General features: G+C 45.8%; 1 protein-coding gene across 1 annotated transcript in view; it reads right to left on the bottom strand.

Annotated features, from left to right (window-relative positions):
• LOC132835154 (very long-chain specific acyl-CoA dehydrogenase, mitochondrial-like) overlaps positions 1-20,458 on the bottom strand; it is a 93,081-nt gene that overhangs the window by 19,179 nt on the left and 53,444 nt on the right. The window contains exons 13-14 of the mRNA XM_060854488.1: positions 18,571-18,633; positions 16,582-16,683 (exon numbers count right to left, since the gene is read on the bottom strand). Of these exons, the coding sequence (XP_060710471.1) occupies positions 16,582-16,683; positions 18,571-18,633 (165 nt within the window). The remainder of the gene's footprint in view (positions 1-16,581; positions 16,684-18,570; positions 18,634-20,458) is intronic.

The raw sequence follows: 20,458 nt of genomic DNA, 5'->3' as shown, positions 1-20,458 counted from the left end.
AGCAAGTGGTAGGTGCTAGTGTCTTTATTTCGGGTGTTGGTTTGGTTGGAATAGTAACGGCTCTTTCAGTCGCCAAAAGTTTTCTGGAAGTGGATGCGGTGACTTTGGAAGTTTTGCAAAAGGTGATTAAGACCTAGCTGCAGGAATTAGCAGACAACCTGGGATTGGACCTGCCTGCTTCTGTGAGGAAAGGAGAGATCCTTACAGCAGTAGCTCAGCATTTAAACTTGCTGGAGAACCATCAGAATCTACAGAGATGGCAAAACTTCAATTGTAAATGAAGCAGCTGGAGTTAGAGGCGAGAGATAAGGAAAGGGCAGCAGGAATGAAACAGTCCGACTTATTATTAAAAGCAGAAGAGAGGGAAAAGGAGAGGGGAGCAGAATAGAGAAAGAGAGAGTATTTGAACTTCAGAAACTGACACTTAAAAAGCAAAGTCAGACTCATTGGCGACCTTTAAGCAGCAATTGGATAGGTACATGGATGGGTGCTTAATCTAGGATAGATGTTCGGCACAACATCGTGGGCCGAAGGGCCTGTTCTGTGCTGTATTGTTCTATGTTCTATGTTCTAAAGTCAGCTTAAAAGGCTGGAGATAAAGGCTGAAGGTAATCTGAGCGAGAAATAGTTCAAACTCGTGTGGAAGAGCAGAGAGTTAAAACAGCCAGGCTAGCAGCTGAAGGGGCTGATGGTTAGGAGCTGGTCCATAAAACACGGTTTGGCTTCCAGCATCAATTTCAGTCCCTGAGGGATAGAAATGGGGCAAAGAGAAACCCTCACATGGAAAGGGAAAGGTGAATCTCAGTGAAGGTCATAAGGAGAACTTACCACAGGGTAAAATAGAAACCCTTGAGGGGGTCAAAGAAGTTAAAAGCTCTAGTGTTTTCGTTGTAATAAAGTGGGCCACACAGAATCACAGCGTTGGTGGGCTAGGAGAAAGCCAGACGTAGGAAAACTGGACAAGTCTGGGAGTTTTGTTGGATTAGTAACAAAAAGCACCAGGGAAGTTAGACAACTGCCTCAGAGTGTACAAGATGATCAGAGGTTGGTTAAGGAGGAAGTGCCAGATCTGCATACAAACTATACATGCAAGGGTAAAGTTTATTCACATAGGCCAGGAGTAGCAGGTAAACAGGTTACAATATGTAAGGACACAGGATCCTCTCAGTCTGTGATGCTGAAGGATGATGAGATGTGTACTCCTGAGGGACTATTTCCAGAAAAGGTCCTGGGAACAGGAATTCATTTTGGGAAAAGAACGCTCAATTATGTAAAGTGAGGTTAGAGAGTCCGGAGGAGAGTGGAGAATTTGTGGTAGGAGCACTGGACACACTCTCAGCTGCAGGAATACAATTTGTCCTCACAAATGATGTAGCTGGTTCACCGGTAGGTGTGCTGCCTACTCTAGTTGAAAAGCCAGTGGAGACGCAGACAACTGAAGAAATGAAGGTGCCTATTCAGGAACTTTCCCAGATTGTGTGATCACAGAGGCACAGGCTGAAGCAGGAGGGATCAAACGGCACAGATAAGGAAGCTGGCATAGCTTTATCTGAGAGTTTTTTGATCAGATTAAGTGGGGCAGGGCAGGAGCAAGTAGATAAACAGGCAAGTATCTTTCACCCTGCTAAGCTGATTGAGTTACACCAGAAAGATAAGACCTTAAAACAGTTGTATCAAAAGGCATTTACAGAGGATAGTGAATGCATCCCTGTGTGTTATTACTTAACAATTGATGCCTTAATGAGAAAATGGAGACCATCACACATTCAAGCAGACGAGAAATGGACAGAATCATCAAATTGTTTTGCCAGTCAGGTACAGAAAGGATGTGCTGCGAGCCGCACATGAATTTTCACGTGGAGGTCATTTAGGGGTGAGGAAAACACAGGCTAAGATACAAAAACATTTTTACTGGCCTGGACTACACAAGGATGTTGGTGAATTTTGTCAGACGTGTCATACATGTCAGCTAATGGGAAAACCCCAGGCAGTAATAAAACCTGCACCTTTAATACCTATTCCAGCATTTGAGGAACTTTTCACAAGAGTCTTGATTGACTGCGTAGGTCCCCTACCTCAAACAAGAAGTGGGAATAAGTATTTATTAACAATAATGGATGTGCCGACTAGATTTCCAGAGGCAATCCCGTTAACGCAACATCACACTATAAGGGCTGTAGAAGAATCACCTAAAGTTTTGACTAGATACGGACTACCAAGAGAGTTCCAGTCAAATCAACGATCAAACTTCACATCCAAACTATTTGAGGTGATTATGGATAACCTGGGAATAAAGCAATTCAAGTTTACTTCATACTATCCTGAAACGCAGGGAGCACTACAGAGATGGCATCAAACATGAAAGAGCATGTTGAGGGTTTATGGTCAGGATTATCCAGATGATTGGGATAAGGGAGTTCCATTTGTACTTTTTGCGATCAGAGACACACCAAATGAATCGACCAAATTCAGTCCATTTGAATTAATTTTTGGGCATGATGTAAGAGGGCCATTAAAATTGATTAAGGAGAAATTAATAAGTCAGAATTCAGAGACCACCATTTGGCATATTATCAAATTTTAGAGAATGATTAAGTAGACCTGGAGATTTAGCTAGACAGCATTTAAAAGTATCACAGCGTACAAGAAACAGGAAGTGGATAAGAAATCACAAATTCACAATTTTGCAATTGGGGAGAAGGTGTTGGGATTACTTCCAGTAACAGGTGAGCCTGAAAAACAAGGTTGAGTGGACCTTATCAAATCGAGAGGAAATGGAGTGAGGTGAGCTACTTGATAAGGACTGCAGACGGGAAGGAATCTCTCAGACAGTGTCATGGTGAATATGCTCAAGAGGGGAAGGTGGTAATGATTACAGCACAGGAGGAACCAAGTTCAGAGGATTCTGAATTGGACATTCCTCAAATCAAATTGGACAATGAGAAAGTTGTCAAAAATTGGGATAAATTATTGAGTTACCTTCCACAAGGAAATCAAAATGACCCGAAAGAGTTATTGCTATCACATGGGGAGATATGCTGAAATATACTGGGAAGTAATAACCTAATTGTGCATGATGTAGAGATAGGAGATGCTGTTCCAATTAAGCAACATCCTTATAGTCATAACCCTCTAAAGTTGGCACAGGTTCAGAAGGAGACAGAGCGCATGCTCCGTGACGGCATAATCGAAGTGAGTTACAGTGACTGGAGCTCACCCACAGTCACGGTGCCAAAGCCAGATGGTACCCAACGGTTATGTGTGGACTGTCGCAAAGTCAACACCGTTACAAAGACTGATGCATATCCAATTCCACGTTAGGAGGACTGTGTTGAAAAAGTGGGTCATGTATCTTACATTGTTAAGTTGGACTTGCTCAGAAGCCACTGACAAGTCCCTCTGTCAGAGGGAGCAAAGGCAGTTTCAGCTTCCATAATGCCAAATTGGGACTATATCAGTTTAAAGTCATGCCATTTGGTAAGAAAAACGCTCCAGGCACATTTCAGAGACTGACTAATAAGATCATTGCCGGATTACCCAACTGTGTGGTGTATATTGATGACCTGGTGATTTGTAGTCACTTGTGGAAGGAACATTTACAGCAATTATCGGACTTGTTTGATTGACTTCGGAAGCCAGGCTTGGTGGGAAACCTGGCTAAAGGTGAATTTGCCAAAGCCCAAGTCACCTTCCTGGGCCATGGTATTGGACATGGACAAATGGCCCGACAGAATGCAGAAACTAAAGTAATTGGGGAACTTCCCACACCGTCAACAAGAAAAGCCGTCCCACGGTTCCTGGGAGTGAATGGATTTTACTGAAGGTTTGTGCTGAACTTTAGCAGTGGCTGCTCCACTCACCGAGTTGTTAAAAAAAGACAAGAAGGTTCAGTGCACAGTCAAAATGCATTTGACAGCCTAAAAACTGTTAACCACTGCCCCAGTATTAGCCACCCCGGATTATACAAAGCCTTTCAAGGGGGCTATCGAGGCCAGCGGTGTGGGTGTCGGTGCGGTAATCCTGCAGGAGGATGACGAGGGAATAGAAAGACTCACTGTGCATTTTCCCAGAAAGTTGAATGTTCTTCAACAGAAATATTTAACAGTGGGGAAAGAGACTTTAAGCTTGGTATTGGCATTACAACATTACAGTGTTTATATTTCCAGCAATGCATCAGAGACAATCGTATACACTGATCATAACCCATTGACATTTGTGGAAAAATTTCAGGACAAAAATTGCCAGTCTGTTTAGGTTGAGCCTTTCACTTTGACAATTGTGGATGTGGCAGGTCGCGAAAATATGATTGCCGCTGTGTTATCGAGGCATGAATGAGATACAGAGGTGCTCGGTGGCAGGTGTGCCACGGCCTGAATTCGTTATGTGGTTGTGTATGTTTGTATGTGTACAGTTAGTAGGTTATATGTGTGTCTTTAGAGTACTCACTGACTCACTGGGTTTGAAGGGTTTTAAAAATGAAGCCATCTTTCAATGTTGACGGTTTTTTTTTCAAAGGAAGGAGATGTCACAAAGCTGGTCCCTTTATCAAGGACACAGTGTCCTTGGTTTTTTTGCAGAGGGGTTGTAAATGGTCCAGCTCCAATAAGACTAATTTAGTACAGAGATGAAAAGCATTTTGAAAGGCCTTTTGTTTATATGTAAACAGATGAGACTTCAGGCCAAAGTGGTCATGTTTTCGAAGTGACCTGTATAATGAAAGGGGAGTGGTCAGCTCTAACTGAGCAGTTCAGCCCAGAACTGGTTGGGAGTTCAGCAGTGGGCTGTGTGAACAGACTCTCTCTCTTTCTGCCCTTCTAACTTCAACCTGTAAACACCTGTTCCTTTTTTCTTAAATTGTGTTTTCAGAGGGTTTGCTTAGTGGGACTGTTGTGTCTATTCGGAACAGCATAATTCAGTTTAGTTTGGATAGACTGATTCTGTAGGGGTTCTTTATTCTGTACTACGCGTTTCATTGTGTAACGTTGTGAATAAATTTTTGTCTGTTTTAAAACCTAGTAGTCAACCTCGCTAGCTTACTCTGGGTAATTTTCACTGTAAACGTACCAAAACAAATTGCAAATTTATGGTCTGGGCTGCCTGCTTAACAATGTTTTGAGTGGTCTGGCCTAGTCCATAACAATTTATCCTGATGAGTGCAGGATGACAAACTTTGGTACGACGTCGATTTTTCCGGCAAGCTTCAAGGAAGAGGTTGTTAGTCTGAATGTGTCCATCTTTGCAGCAGAGCGTGGCGGGAGCTGGGTGGAAGTGAAGTCGGAGCGCAGAGCTGGTCGGGAAGGTAAGTGATTGCTATTTAAGAACTTACCTCGACACCAACATTGTAGTGTCTCCCACCCTCCCTCCTCCTCTAACCTAAAAAAAACGGACTCAGTCGGCTGAACAGGTAAGCTACTTAGTGTACTTGTTTCGAAGACTAAGTGTAGAGTTATGGCAGCGCAGGCAGTGGAACGTTCCTCCTGTAGGATGTTTGAGGTAGGGGTGACCACCGATGGTCCTGCCGACTTCACCTGCAGGAAGTGCAGCCAGCTCCAGCTCCTCACAGACCGCGTTAGGGAACTGGAGCTGGAGTTGGATGAACTGAGAATTATTCGAGAGGCTGAGAGGGTGATAGATAGAAGCTACAGGGTCATAGTTACGCCCGAGAACAGAGGTAGCTGGGTAACAGTTAGAGGTGGGAAGGGGAGGAAGCAGGCAGTGCAGGGACCCCCTGTGGTCGTTCCCCTCAACAATAAGTATACCGCTTTGGATACTGTTGAAGGGGACGGCCTAGCAGGGTAAGCTGCAGTGACCGGGTCTCTGGCACGAGGTCGGACTCTGAGGCTCAGAAGGGAAAGGGGGAGAGGAGGAGAGCGCTAGTTATAGGAGAGTCTATAGTTAGAGGGACAGACAGGCGGTTCTGTGGACATGGGTGAGACTCTCGGATGGTTTGTTGCCTCCCGGGTGCCAGGGTCCGAGACGTCTCGGACCGTATCTTCAGAATCCTTAAGGGGGAGGGTGTGCAGCCAGAAGCCGTGGTGCACATTGGCACCAACGACATAGGTAGGAAGAGGGGTGGGGAGGTCATTCAGGAGCTCAGGGAGTTAGGCTGGAAGCTAAAAGCTAGGACGGACAGAGTCGTCATCTCTGGGTTGTTGCCGGTGCCACGTGACAGTGAGGCAAGGAATAGGGAGAGAGTGCAGTTGAACACGTGGCTGCAGGATGGTGTAGGAGGGAGGGCTTGAGGTATTTGAACAGTTAGACTGCATTCTGGGGAAGGTGGGACCTGTACAAACAGGACAGGTTGCACCTGAACCAGAAGGGCACCAATATCCTGGGGGGTAGGTTTGCTAGCACTCCTCGGGGGGGGGGGGGGGGGGGGGGGGGGGGGGGGGGGGGGGGGGTTTAAACTAATTTGGCAGGAGAATGGAATCCGGACTTGTAACCTACCAAGTAGGTTAGCTGTTTTTCAGGATGTCCAAGAAAGTAGGGAGGCTGTGGAGAAGATAGCACTGACAGGGAATACTTGCGGACACAGAGATGGGCTCAAGTGTGTATACTTCAACGCAAGAAGTATCAGAAATAAGGTGGGTGAACTTAAGGCGTGGATCGGTACTTGGGACGACGATGTTGTGGCCATCACGGAAACATGGAGAGAAGAGGGACAGGAATGGTTGTTGGAGGTTCCTGGTTACAGATTAGGGAGGGTGGTAAAAAAAGGAGGGAGGGTGGTGTTGCTAATTAGAAATGGTATAACGGCTGCAGAAAGGCAGTTCGAGGGGGATCTGCCTTTGGAGGTAGTATGGGCTGAAGTCAGAAATAGGAAAGGTACAGTCACCTTGTTGGGTGTTTACTATAGGCCCCCCAATAGCAGCAGAGATGTGGAGAAACAGATTGGGAAACAGATTTTGGAAAGGTGCAGAAGCCACAGGGTAGTAGTCATGGGCGACTTCAACTTCCCAAATATTGATTGGAAGCTCTTTAGATCAAGTAGATTGGACGGGGCGGTGTTTGTGCAGTGTTTTCTAACTCAGTATGTAGATTGTCCGACCAGAGGGGAGGCCATATTGGATTTGGTACTTGGTAACGAACCGGGACAAGTGATGGGCTTGTTAGTGGGTGAGCATTTTGGTGATGGTGACCACAATTCTGTGACTTTCACCTAGGTTATGGAGAGAGATAGGTGCGCACAACAGGGTAGATTTTACAATTGGGGGAAGGGTAAATACAATGCTGCAAGACAGGATCTGAGGAGCATAAGTTGGGAACATAGGCTGTCGTGGAAGGATGTCGTTGAAATGTGGAACTTTTTCAAGGAACAGATACGACGTGTCCTTGATATGTATGTACCTGTCAGGCAGGAAAGAGATGGTCATGTGAGGGAACCTTGGTTGACGAGGGAGGTTGAATGTCTAGTAAAGAGGAAGGAGGCGGCTTACATAAGGTTGAGGAAACAAGGTTCAGACAGGGCGTTGGAGGGATACAGGATAGCCAGGAGGGAGCTGAAGAAAGGGATTAGGAGAGCTAAGAGAGGGCATGAAAAATCTTTGGCGGGTAGGATCAAGGATAACCCCAAGGCCTTTTATGCATATGTGAGAAACATGAGAATGACGAGAACGAGGGTAGGTCCGATCAAGGACAGTAGTGGGAGACTGTGTATTGAGTCGGAAGAGATAGGAGAGGTCTTGAATGAGTACTTTTCTTCAGTATTTACAAATGAGAGGGACCGTATTGTTGAAGAGGAGAGTATGAAACGGACTGGTAAGCTAGAAGAGATACTTGTTAGGAAGGAAGATGTGTTGGGCATTTTGAAAAACTTGAGGATAGACAAGTCCCTCAGGCCTGACGGGATATATCCTAGGGTTATGTGGGAAGCAAGAGAGGAAATTGCACAGCCGTTGGCAATGATCTTTTCGTCTTCACTGTCAATGGGGGTGGTGCCAGGGGACTGGAGAGTGGCGAATGTTGTGCCCCTGTTCAAAAAAGGGAATAGGGATAATCCCGGGAATTACAGGCCACTTAGTCTTACTTCAGTGGTAGACAAAGTAATGGAAAGGGTACTGAGGGATAGGATTTATGAGTATCTGGAAAGACACTGCTTGATTAGGGACAGCCAGCACGGATTTGCGAGGGGTAGGTCTTGCCTTACAAGTCTTATTAAATTCTTTGAGGAGGTGACCAAGCATGTGGATGAGGGCAGAGCAGTGGATGTGGTGTACATGGATTTTAGTAAGGCATTTGATAAGGTTCCCCATGATAGGCTTATGGGGAAAGTCAGGAGGTAAGGGATAGTGGGAAATTTGGCCAGTTAGATAGAGAACTGGCTAACCGGTTGAAGTCAGAGAGTGGTGGTAGATGGTAAATATTCAGCCTGGAGCCCAGTTACAAGTGGAGTTCCACAGGGATCAGTTCTGGGTCCTCTGCTGTTTGTAATTTTTATTAATGACTTGGAAGAGGGAGTCGAAGGGTGGGTCAGTAAATTTGCAGACGATATGAAGATTGGTGGAGTTGTGGATAGTGAGGAGGGCTGTTGTCGGCTGCAAAGGGACTTAGATATGATGCAGAGCTGGGCTGAGTGGCGGCAGATGGAGTCAACCCTGCCAAGTGTGAGGTTGTCCATTTTGGAAGGACAAATAAGAATGCGGAATACAGGGTTAACGGTAGGGTTCTTAGTCAGGTGGAGGAACAGAGGGATCTTGGGGTCTATGTACATAGATCTTTGAAAGTTGCCACTCAGGTGGATAGAGCTTGTAAGAAGGCCTATAGTGTATTAGCGTTCATTAGCAGAGGGATTGAATTCAAGAGTCGTGAAGTGATGTTGCAGCTGTACAGGACTTTGGTAAGGCCACATTTGGAGTACTGTGTGCAGTTCTGGTCGCCTCACTTTAGGAAAGATGTGGACGCTTTCGACAGGATGCAGAGGAGATTTACCAGGATGTTGCCTGGAATGGAAAATAGGTCTTACGAGGCTAGGTTGAGAGTGCTAGGCCTTTTCTCATTGGAACGGCGAAGGATGAGGGGTGACTTGATAGAGGTTTATAAGATGATCAAGGGAATAGATAGAGTAGACAGTCAGAGACTTTTTCCCCGGGTACAACAGAGTGTTACAAGGGGACATAAATTTAAGGTGAAGGGTGGAAGGTATGGAGGTTGGGGGGGGGGGGGGGGGGAGATGTCAGGAGTAGGTTTTTATCCAGAGAATGGTGCGGGCATGGAATGCGCTGCCTGTGGGAGTGGCAGAGTCAGAATCATTGGTGACCTTTAAGCAGCAATTGGATAGGTGCTTAAGCTAGGACAAATGTTCTGCACAACATCTGTTCTGTGCTGTATTGTTCTATGTTGTATTCAGTCCCTCTAGGAGGAGTCTGGGGAATATCCGGGAAGTATAATTGTGAGGAAGCAGGATATATTCAGGCTGAGGTGACTCAATCATTAGTGGAGTTTTTTTTTGTGGGTGTTGTTTGTCACTGGTTGTACTCTCAGCAAATTAGTTTGTTTCACTCAGTGGGCGTGAGACTTTGGGTGAATTTTCACCGACCATGCAGCTGCATCCAATGTAAAGATACTGCCTTCAGGAACACTCTCTTCTCATTCCACCACCATTCCCTCCCACTGAAAAAGGCTCAGGTGACTGGCTCTATGATAGGTCAGTGTAACTTGTCCCACTTCCTCACTGGCTCCCAACACCACCCCAACCCACACTGCCATTAGCTGTGCAATCTATCCCCTTCAAGTGTTTATGCCTTTGCCTGAATCTGTTTCCACTTCGCTGTCATTGCAGATCACATCTCGCTGCATCAAAAAACCTTCTTCTCATCTCTCTGAAACTCTTTTTACCATCTCTCTTCAACCCTAGCCCCTCTCGTTACTGACATTCCTGTGCTGGTAACTGTTTTTCCTTTTTTACTCAATTAAAACCCCTCGTTATTTTGAGTAGCCTCACTTAAATGTCTCCCTCGTTTGCACTAAGGAGAGCAATCCCAGCTTCTCCGGTCTCTCCAGGTAATTAGAGTCATAAGATGTACTGCACGGAAACACACCCTTTGGTCCAACCCGTCCATGCCGACCAGATATCCCAACCCAATCTAGTCCCACCTGCCAGCACCCGGCCCATATCCCTCTAAACCCTTCCTATTCATATACCCATCCAGATGCCTTTTAAATGTTGCAATTGTACCAGCCTCCACCACTTCCTTGGCAGCTCATTCCATACACGTACCACCCTCTGCGTGGAAAAGTTGCCTCTTAGGTTTCTTTGATATCTTCCCCTCTCACCCTAAACCTATGCCCCTCTAGTTCTGGATTCCTCCACCCCAGGGAAAAGACTTTGTCTATTTATCCATGATTTTATAAACCTCTATCAGGTCACCCCTCAGCCTCCGACGCTCCAGGGAAAACAGCCCCAGCCTGTTCAGCCTCTCCCTGTAATTCAAATCCTCCAACCCTGGCAACATACTTGTGAATCTTTTCTGAACCCTTTCAAGTTTCACAACATCTTTCCGTTAGGAAGGAGACCAGAATGGCAAGCGATATTCCAACCGTGGCCGAACCAAATTCCCGCACAACTGCAACATGACCTTCCAACTCCTGTACTCAATACTCTGACCAATAAAAGCAAGCATGCCAAATGTCTTCTTCACTATCCTATCTACCTGCGACTCCACTTTCAAGGAGCTATGAACCTGCACTCCAAGGTCTCTTTGTTCAGCAACACTCCCTAGGACCTTACCATTAAGGGTATAAGTCCTGCTAAGATTTGCTTTTCCAAAATGCAGCACCTTGCATTTATCTGAATTAAACTCCATCTGCCACTTCTCAGCCCATTGGCCCATCTGGTCCAGATCCTGTTGTAATCTGAGGGAACCCTCTTCGCTGTCCACTACACCTCCAATTTTGGTGTCATCTGCAAACTTACTAACTGTACCTCTTATGCTCGCATCCAAATCGTTTATGTAAATGACAAAGAGTAGAGGGCCCAGCACCGATCCTTGTGGCACTCCACTGGTCACAGGCCTCCAGTCTGAAAAACAACCCTCCACCACCACCCTCTGTCTTCTACCTTTGAGCCAGTTCTGTATCCAAATGGCTAGCTCTCCCTGTATTCCGTGAGATCGAACCTTGCTAATCAGTCTCCCATGGGGAACCTTGTCGAACACCTTACTGAAGTCCATATAGATCACATCTACTGCTCTGCCCTCATCAATCTTCTTTGTTACTTCTTCAAAAAACTCAATCAAGTTTGTGAGACATGATTTCCCACGCATAAAGCCATGTTAACTATTCCTAATCAGTCCTTGTCTTTCCAAATACATGTACATCCTGTCCCTCCAGCTTCCCTCCAACATCCTGCCCATCACTGACGTCAGGCTCACTGGTCTATAATTCCCTGGCTTGTCCTTACCACCTTTCTTAAACAGTGGCACCATGTTAGCCAACCTCCAGTCTTCCGGCACCTCACCTATGACTACAAATATCTCAATAAGAGGCCCAGCAATCACTTCCATAGCTTCCCGCAGAGTTCACAGGTACACCTGATCAGGTCCTGGGGATTTATCCCCCTTTATGCATTTCAAGACATCCAGCACTTCCTCCTCTGTAATCTGGACATTTTGCAAGATGTCACCATCTATTTCCCTACAGTCTATATCTTCCATGTCCTTTTCCACAGTAAATACTGATGCAAAATATTCATTTAGTATCTCCCCCATTTTCTGTGGCTCCACACAAAGGCCGCCTTGCTGATCTTTGAGAGGCCCTATTCTCTCCCTAGTTACCCTTTTGTCCTTAATGTATTTGTAAAAACCCTTTGGATTCTCCTTAATTCTATTTGCCAAAGTTATCACATGTCCCCTTTATGGCCTCCTGATTTCTCTCTCAATTATATGCCTACTGCCTTTATACTCTAAGGATTCACTCGATCTATCCTGTCTATACCTGACATTTGCTTCCTTCTTTTTCTTAACCAAACCCTCAATTTCTTTAGTCATCCAGCATTCCCTATACCTACCAGCCTTCCCTTTCACCCTGACAGGAATATACTTTCTCTGGATTCTTGTTACCTCATTTCTGAAGGCTTCCCATTTTCCAGCCGTCCCTTTACCTGCGAACATCTGCCTCCAATCAGCTTTCGAAAGTTCTTGCTGAATACCGTCAAAATTGGCCTTCCTCCAACTTAGTACTTCAACTTTTAGGTCTGGTCTATCCTTTTCCATCACTATTTTAAAACTGATAGAATTATGGTCGCTGGCCCCAAAGTGCTCCCCCACTGACACCTCCATCACCTGCCCTGCCTTAGTTCCCCAAGAGGAGGTCACGTTTTGCACCTTCTCTAGTAGGTACATCCACATACTGAATCAGAAAGTTTTCCCGGACACACAAATTCCTCTCCATTTAAACCTTTAACACTAAGGCAGTCCCAGTCTATGTTTGGAAAGTTAAATCCCCTCCCATAACTACCCTATTCTTATTACGGATAACTGAGGTCTCCTTACAAATTTGTTTCTCAATTTCCCTCTGACTATTAAGGGGTCTATAATACAATCCCAATAAGATGATCATCCATTTCTTATTTCTTTGTTCTACCCAAATAACTTCCCTGGATGTTTTTCTGGGAATATCCTCCCTAAGGCCATTCCCCCTCCTCTCTTGCCTACCTGTAGTATTTGTATCCTGGAACATTAAGTTGCCAGGCCTATCCATTCCTGAACCATTTCTGTAACTGGTATGCTATCCCAGTCCCATGTTCCTAACCATGTCCTGAGTTCATCTGCCTTCCCTGTTAGGCCTCTTGCATTGAATTAAATGCAGTTTAATTGATCAGTCCCACCTTGTTCTCTGCTTTGTCCCTGCCTGACCCTGACTGTTTGACTCGCCTTTGTCCTCAACTGTACCCGTCTCAGATGGAAATGTTTCTTCACTCTCTCCATGGGTCCCACCGCCCCCACCACCTCCCCCCACCACCCACCCCCAACTAGTTTAAATTCTTCCAAGCAGCTCTAGCAAATCTCCCTGCCAGTATATTAGTCCCCTTCCAATTTAGGTGCTCTCCATCCTTCTTGTACAGGTCACTTCTACCCCAAAAGAGATTCCAATGATCCAAAAATGTGAATCCTTCTCCCATACACCAGCTCATCAGCCATGCATTCATCTGCTCTATCCTCCTATTCCTGCCCTCATTCGCTCGTAGCACCGGGAGTAATCCAGATATTACTACTCTCGAGGACCGCCTTTTTAAATTCCAGCCTAACTCTCTGTAATCTCTCTTCAGAATTTCAACCTTTTCCCTTCCAATGTCGTTGGTTCCAATGTGGACAATGACCTCCTGCTGGCCCCTCTCCCCCGTGAGAACATTCTGCACCCTCTCTGAGACACCCTTGATCCTGGCACCAGGGAAACAACACACCATTCTGATTTTTCGCTGCTGGCCACAGAAACGTCTGTCTGTACCTCGGACAGGAGAGTCCCCTAATGCAATCGATTACTTGAAACTCGACATACTTCTCTTTACATTAGAGCCAGCATCAATACCAGAAACTTGGCTGTTTGTGTTATGTCTCCCTGAGGGTCCATCACCCCCTACATTTTCCAAAATAGCTTACTTGTTTGAAATGGGGATAGCCACATAAGAGCTGACAATGTGTTGCTGGAAAAGCGCAGCAGGTCAGGCAGCATCCAAGGAGCAGGAGAATCGACGTTTCGGGCATAAGCTCTTCTTCAGGAATGAGGAAAGTGTGTCCAGCGGGCTAAGATAAAAGGTAGGGAGGAGGGACTTGGGGGAGGGGCATTGGAGATGCGATAGGTGGAAGGAGGTCAAGGTGAGGGTGATAGGCCGGAGTGGGGTGGGGGCGGAGAGGTCAGGAAGAAGATTGCAGGTTAGGAGGGCGGTGCTGAGTTCGAGGGATTTGACTGAGACAAGGTAGGGGGAGGGAAATCTGAGTTCATCCCTTGTGGTTGGAGGGTTCCTAGGCTGATGATGAGGCGCTCTTCCTCCAGCCGTCGTGTTGCTATAGTCTGGCGATGGAGGAGTCCAAGGACCTGCATGTCCTTGGTGGATTGGGAGGGGGAGTTGAAATATTGAGCCACGGGGTGGTTGGGTTGGTTGGTCCGGGTGTCCCTGAGGTGTTCCCTGAAGCGTTCCGCAAGTAGGCGGCCCGTCTCCCCAATATAGAGGAGGCCACATCGGGTGCAGCGGATGCAATAGATGATGTGTGTGGAGTTACAGGTGAATTTGTGGCGGATATGGATGGATCCCTTGGGGCCTTGGAGAGAAGTAAGGGGGGAGGTGTGGGCGCAAGTTTTGCATTTCTTGCGGTTGCAGGGGAAGGTGCCGGGAGTGGAGGTTGGTTTGGTGGGGGGTGTGGACCTGACGAGGGAGTCACGGAGGGAGTGGTCTTTTCGGAACGCTGATAGGGGAGGGAAGGGAAATATATCCCTGGTGGTGGGGTCCGTTTGGAGGTGGCGGAAATGGCGGAGGATGATACGCTGTATACGGAGGTTAGTGGGGTGTAGGTAAGGACTTCCCCTTCCCCCACCTTGTCTCAGTCAAATCCCTCAAACTCAGCACCACCTTCCTAACCTGCAATCTTCTTCCTGACCTCTCCGCCCCACCCCACTCCGGCCTATCACCCTCACCTTGACCTCCTTCCATCTATCGCATCTCCAAAGTCCCTCCTCCCTACCTTTTAACTTGCTGGACACACTTTCCTCATTCCTGAAGAAGAGCTTATGCCTGAAACGTCGACTCTCCTGTTCCTTGGATGCTGCCTGACCTGCTGCGCTTTTCCAGCAATACATTTTCGGCTCTGATCTCCAGCATCTGCAGTCCTCATTTTCTCCTCGAAGATAGCCACATAAGACTCCTGCACTAGCTGCCCTCTTACCTTTACTGGAGTTAACCCATCTATGTGACTGTATCTGAGCCTTCCCCCCCCCCCCCACTTCCTATAATTGCCATCCATCACATCCCCTTGCTCTTGTAAATTTGTCATTGCTTCTACCTGCCTCTCCAACCGATCCATTCGATCTGATAGGATTTGCAACCAACAGCATTTATTGCAGGTATAATCCTCAGTAACCCGTAAACTCTCCCTAAACTTCCACATCCAACAAGAGCATATCACTCTACTAAGGGCCATTTTTGGTTCTTTCAATCTACAGACCCAAAAAGTAGCACTGGCTTATTCCTCTACAAAACATTGCTCCAGATAAAATATAAGCCATAAGTATTAATTTAATCAAGAGACAAAGCTCAATAAAACATATAATCAAGAAAGAACCCACACTACTCTCTCTCTATGACTCTATACTACAGATTTATTTTAAGGCTGCGCTTAAAATTCACTTATCTGCTTCTGTGCTGTGACCTTTCCCAAACAGGTTCCTCCAAGATCACTGAATTTCACTGTTTTTTAATTTTCCCAGACGCGCTCCAATGTCCAGCGATACATGAATTCAACAGCTAAGGCACTAACTGCTAACTCTGCCAGTTAGCAGTGTGGGTTCTCCTCTCTGTGTCTCTCTCTCTCTCTCTCCTGAACTGACCTCACCACGTGCTTCTTTTGTCTGCTCTTCTCCCTCTTAAAACTGCTGTTGTTTTGACTTTTTTTTTCCTCCAGAGTCCCAAAACAATGCAACAGCATAAAAAACAGTATTTGCTGCTCCTGGAATTCGAGGAAATCACCTCCAGCACCTGATATACCTCAAAGAAAGGAGCAGCTCTTACATCCAGAACATTTTCCTCTCCTCCATCTTGGATTACCCAGAATCCTTGAAATCCATTCTTCCTGGAAACGTTCTACTGAATACCCTTATCACCCTTTGCAAAACCTAAACATGATTTCTAAAGTATGGTGTTTAGAACGGAATACAGTACTCCAGTTGGGTTGAACAAGTGATTTATAATGACTCGATATAATTTCCTTTCTTTTGTACAGTCTGCATCTTCTAATGAAGCCTAGGTCCTGCCTGTTTTTCTTCATGTGTCCTTCCGCCGACGCGTGCACGTGAAGACAAGGCAGTTTTTTAAAAAATATAGACAGATCATAAAATCATAGAACGGTTATGGGTTGAAAGGAGACTATTTGGTCCATTTTATATCACCTTCATAACTCTCACTCCAAATAGCAAGTCCAATACATGAACCCCAAACTGAAAATAGAGACAGAGGGATAGGGAGAGATACAGCTGAATGACAGGCATCACTGGGTACAGATACAGGAATGAACCTCCACCTCAAGCAACCCACTGCCACAACCAACTGGATTCCACACCTGGATAGATAGGAATGTAGAATTCAAAACACAACCAGATCAGCGATGATTTTATTGAATGACAGAGCAGGTCTGAGAGACTGAATGGCCTCATTCTGCTCCTAATTTACATGTTTGCATTTATGTTATGATCCTACACCAGAAAATTGAGTGGGGATGAGATTGGGCTTTCTTGCAATGCTCCCCTAATAACAAGTGAAAAACACCATGCCACATTTAAGCTAAAACAGACTGGGTAGTGGTGGAGGAGTAAAGCTTATGAAGCCTTCATCCAGAGACTTTGGGACAGTCAGAAACAAGAAGCTCAAATACACACCTGAATACCATTGAGTGCAACAAAAAGCCGAAGAATATCATTTGTTCCCTCAAAAATGCGGAAGATCCGAAGGTCCCTCATCACCCGCTCAACACCAGCATCCTAACAATAGATAGAATGGGTCGAGTCTCAGCATTAATCAGAATATACATTTTAAATGTCTCACTTTTATGCTTAAATCCCTTAAAAGTCTTATGTCATTTCAACACCTCACTTCTGCAGCCTATCTCGAGCTCCACAACATCATCCCCTCAAGATTTCTAGATCAATTGGATAGCCTAGCCTAAAGTGCCAGCATTGGAACAATGGGCTGAACGGCCATCTTCTAGATTTATAGATCCTGGTTGTGCTTTCTGGTTATTTTCTAAATTCAATTTTTAAAACTTCATTCAAAGGATATGAGCAACACAGGCTGGTGCAGCATTTGGTAGTCATCCATAGTTAGCCTTGAGAAGCTGGAGGTGATCTGCCTTGTAGGAGCTCTGTGGTCCCTGAGGCACGTTAGACTCAATGCCATTAGGGAGGGACTGGAGGGATTTTTACCCAGTGACACTGAAGGAACAGACATATATCTTCATGTCACCATGAGGAGTGGCTTGGAGGGGAACTTGCAGGGAGTGATATTCCCATGTATCTGCTGTCTTTGTCCTTCTAGATGGAAGTGGACATGAGTTTGAAGGTATTGTCTCAGGAACCTTGGTGAGTTTCTGCAGTGCATCTTGCAGATAGTACACACTGTTGCTACTGAGCACCTCTGGTGAAGGGAATGGATGTTTGTGAATGTGGTGCCAATCAAGCTGGCTGCTCTGACTTGCTTAGAATCTGGTGGGGCCGCACTCATCCAGGAAAGTTACCATAATCCATCACACTTTGGTCTTGTGCTTTGTGGATGGTGGACTGCTTTCGGGAGTCAGAGTCAAGGTATTTGTTTGAGGATTCCTAGACTGTAACCTGCTCTTGTAGCCACTATATTAATATAGCTAGACCATTTGTGCTTCAGGTAGTAACCACATGATAGTCAGAGTAGGGGATTCAGAGATGGTAATGCTGTTGAAATTACAGGGGGTGACATTTGGATGCCCGATGTGGGTGAGGAGAAGACTCTGTGACAGGCAGTCACCATCACCAAGAGGGGCTGGGTGAGATGATAGGAATAAACAGGTCTTTTCCCCAGTGGCAGGCAGTGACTAGTGGAGTAGTGCAGAGATCAGTCCTAGGACCTAACTATTCACAATGTACATTCATGATTAGGATGTGGGAAGTAAATACCATAGCTCCACATTTGCAGATGACACAATGCCGGGGAGGAGGGTGAGCTGGGAGGAGGATGCAGAGATATTTCAGTGTAATTTGGACAAGCTGAGTGAGTGGGCAAATGCATGGCAGACGAAGTACAATGTGAATAAATATGATTATCCATTTTGCTTGCAAAAACAGGAAGGCAGATTGTTATCTGAATGGATATAACTTGAGGAAAGGGAATGTGCAATGAGACCCTGGTGCCCTCACGCACTGAAGTTAATCAAAAACAAATTGATGGAAACTCAAATGGTCTGGCATCATCTGTGGACAGAAAGCAGAGTCAACATTTCAGGTCTAGATTCCCCCGTCTTTAAAACTGATTCAGAACATAACAATTAGTTCTCAGTCTCGAACGACAGGGACACGGTCTCAGGATTAAGGGTCAGCCAGTCCTTTGGACTGAGATGTCTATTCTCAAAGATAATGTCTTTGGAATTCTCTCTCCTTGAGAGCTGTGGATGCTCAGTTACTGTGTGCGTTCAGATCGACATCGATAGCTTTTTCTAGACTAAAGGTATTAAGCGATATGGAGATAGCCCAGCAAAGTGGCATTAAGGTTCAAGTCAGCTAAAATCTTACTTAGGGGGAGGGAAGGTAATGGCCCATTTGTGCTATTTCTTATTTCCTATTTGAACTTTTCTCTGGTCATGATGGTCAGGTATAACAATATTCAGACCCAGCACTAACCTTCATGAAGCCCATTCCACCCATGAGTTGAATACATTCGTCAGTGACAGTCCAGGCAGCCTCCTGCAGAGAGATTATGAGCAGGGTCAGTGTAATTTGAATTAAATAATTCATTTCTTAGGATTGAGACTCCATCCTCCATTACCTTCTCCTCTTGCTCCCAATCATTAGGTAAAAGTCGCCCAACTACCAGAGGAAACAGTCTGCAAACATGTACCAACACATTAACCATAAAACCAACATACCTTAGCTGAAATGCAGGGGTAAAATTTTCCTTCTCTGCATTCCTCAAACAGGAGCCTTACTGCAGGACACTTGGGCAAAACTCTGATCACCACATGATGAGAAACTCACCAAGGTTCCTTAGACAACACCTTCAAACTCATGCCCACTTCCATCTAGAAGGACAAGGGCAGCAGATACATGGAGACACCACATGACTGAGTGGGCAACACTCTTACCACTGATTCAGGAGCTTGTGGGGTCAGGTCCCAACTCAACAACTTGAAAACAGAATCCAGGCTGTTATACTCAGGGCCAGTAGTAAGGGAGTGCTACACTTTGAGGATCAGTACTGAGGAATGCTGCACTGTTGGAGGGTCAGAGCTGAGCTGAGGGAGTGTTGCACTATTGGAGGCTTATTACTGAGGGGGTGCTGCATTATTGGAGGGTCAGTGCTGTGGGATTGCAGCATTGTTAGAGGCTCCTTTTTTCAGGTGACTGTTAAACATGACACCATGTTTGTTCTTGTATCAAATAATAGAGTCATCCAGCATGGAAACAGACCTTTCAAATGAGTTTCCCAAACCAAAGTAGTAACATTTGTCTGCGTTTGGTCCATATCCCTCATTTGAGGGCCTGGTGCAACATTTAGCCCTCAATTTACTATATTTGCAGTTACTAGCAGTGTTCCACAAGGATCTGTTTTGGGACCATTGCTGTTTGTCATTTTTATAAATGACCTGGAGGAGGGGCTTGAAGGCTGGGTGAGCAAGTTTGCGGATGATACGAAAGTCGGTGGAGTTGTTGACAGTGAGGAAGGATGTGGCAGGTTACAGCGGGATATAGATAAGTTGCAGAGCTGGGCAGAAAGGTAGCAAATGGAGTTCAATGTAGCTAAGTGTGAAGTGATTCACTTTGGTAAGAGTAACAAGAAGATGGATTACTGGGCTAATGGTAGGCTACTTGGTAGTGTGGATGAGCAGAGGGATCTTGGCGTCCATGTACACAGATCTCTGAAAGTTGCCACCCAGGTAAATAGTGCTGTGAAGGCGGCATATGGCGTACTGGCTTTTATTGGTAGAGGAATTGAGTTCCGGAGTCCTGAGGTCATGTTGCAGTTGTAGAAGACTCTGGTGCGGCCTCATCTGGAGTATTGTGTGCAGTTTTGGTCGCCATACTATAGGAAGGATGTGGAGGCACTGGAACGGGTGCAGAGGTGGTTTACCAGGATGTTGCCTGGTATGGTAGGAAGATCGTATGAGGAAAGGCTGAGGCACTTGGGGCTGTTTTCATTGGAGAAAAGAAGGTTGAGGGGTGACTTGATAGAGGTGTACAAGATGATTAGGGGTTTAGATAGGGTTGACAATGAGAACCTTTTTCCGCGTATGGAGTCAGCTGTTACTAGGGGACTCAGCTTTAAATTAAGGGGTGGTAGGTATAGGACTGATGTTAGGGGTAGATTCTTTACTCAGCGAGTCGTGAGTTCATGGAATGCCCTGCCAGTAGCAGTGGTGGACTCTCCCTCTTTATGGTCATTTAAATGGGCATTGGATAGGCATATGGAGGATAGTGGGCTAGTGTAGGTTAGGTGGGCTTGGATCGGCGCAACATCGAGGGCCGAAGGGCCTGTACTGCGCTGTATTTTTCTATGTTCTATATCACTAAA

Source organism: Hemiscyllium ocellatum, chromosome 44 (genome assembly GCF_020745735.1).
Source record: "Hemiscyllium ocellatum isolate sHemOce1 chromosome 44, sHemOce1.pat.X.cur, whole genome shotgun sequence".
NCBI classification, from domain to species: Eukaryota; Metazoa; Chordata; class Chondrichthyes; order Orectolobiformes; family Hemiscylliidae; genus Hemiscyllium; species Hemiscyllium ocellatum.
Note: the sequence above shows the minus strand (reverse complement) of the source record. Positions and strands in the feature narration are given on the sequence as shown.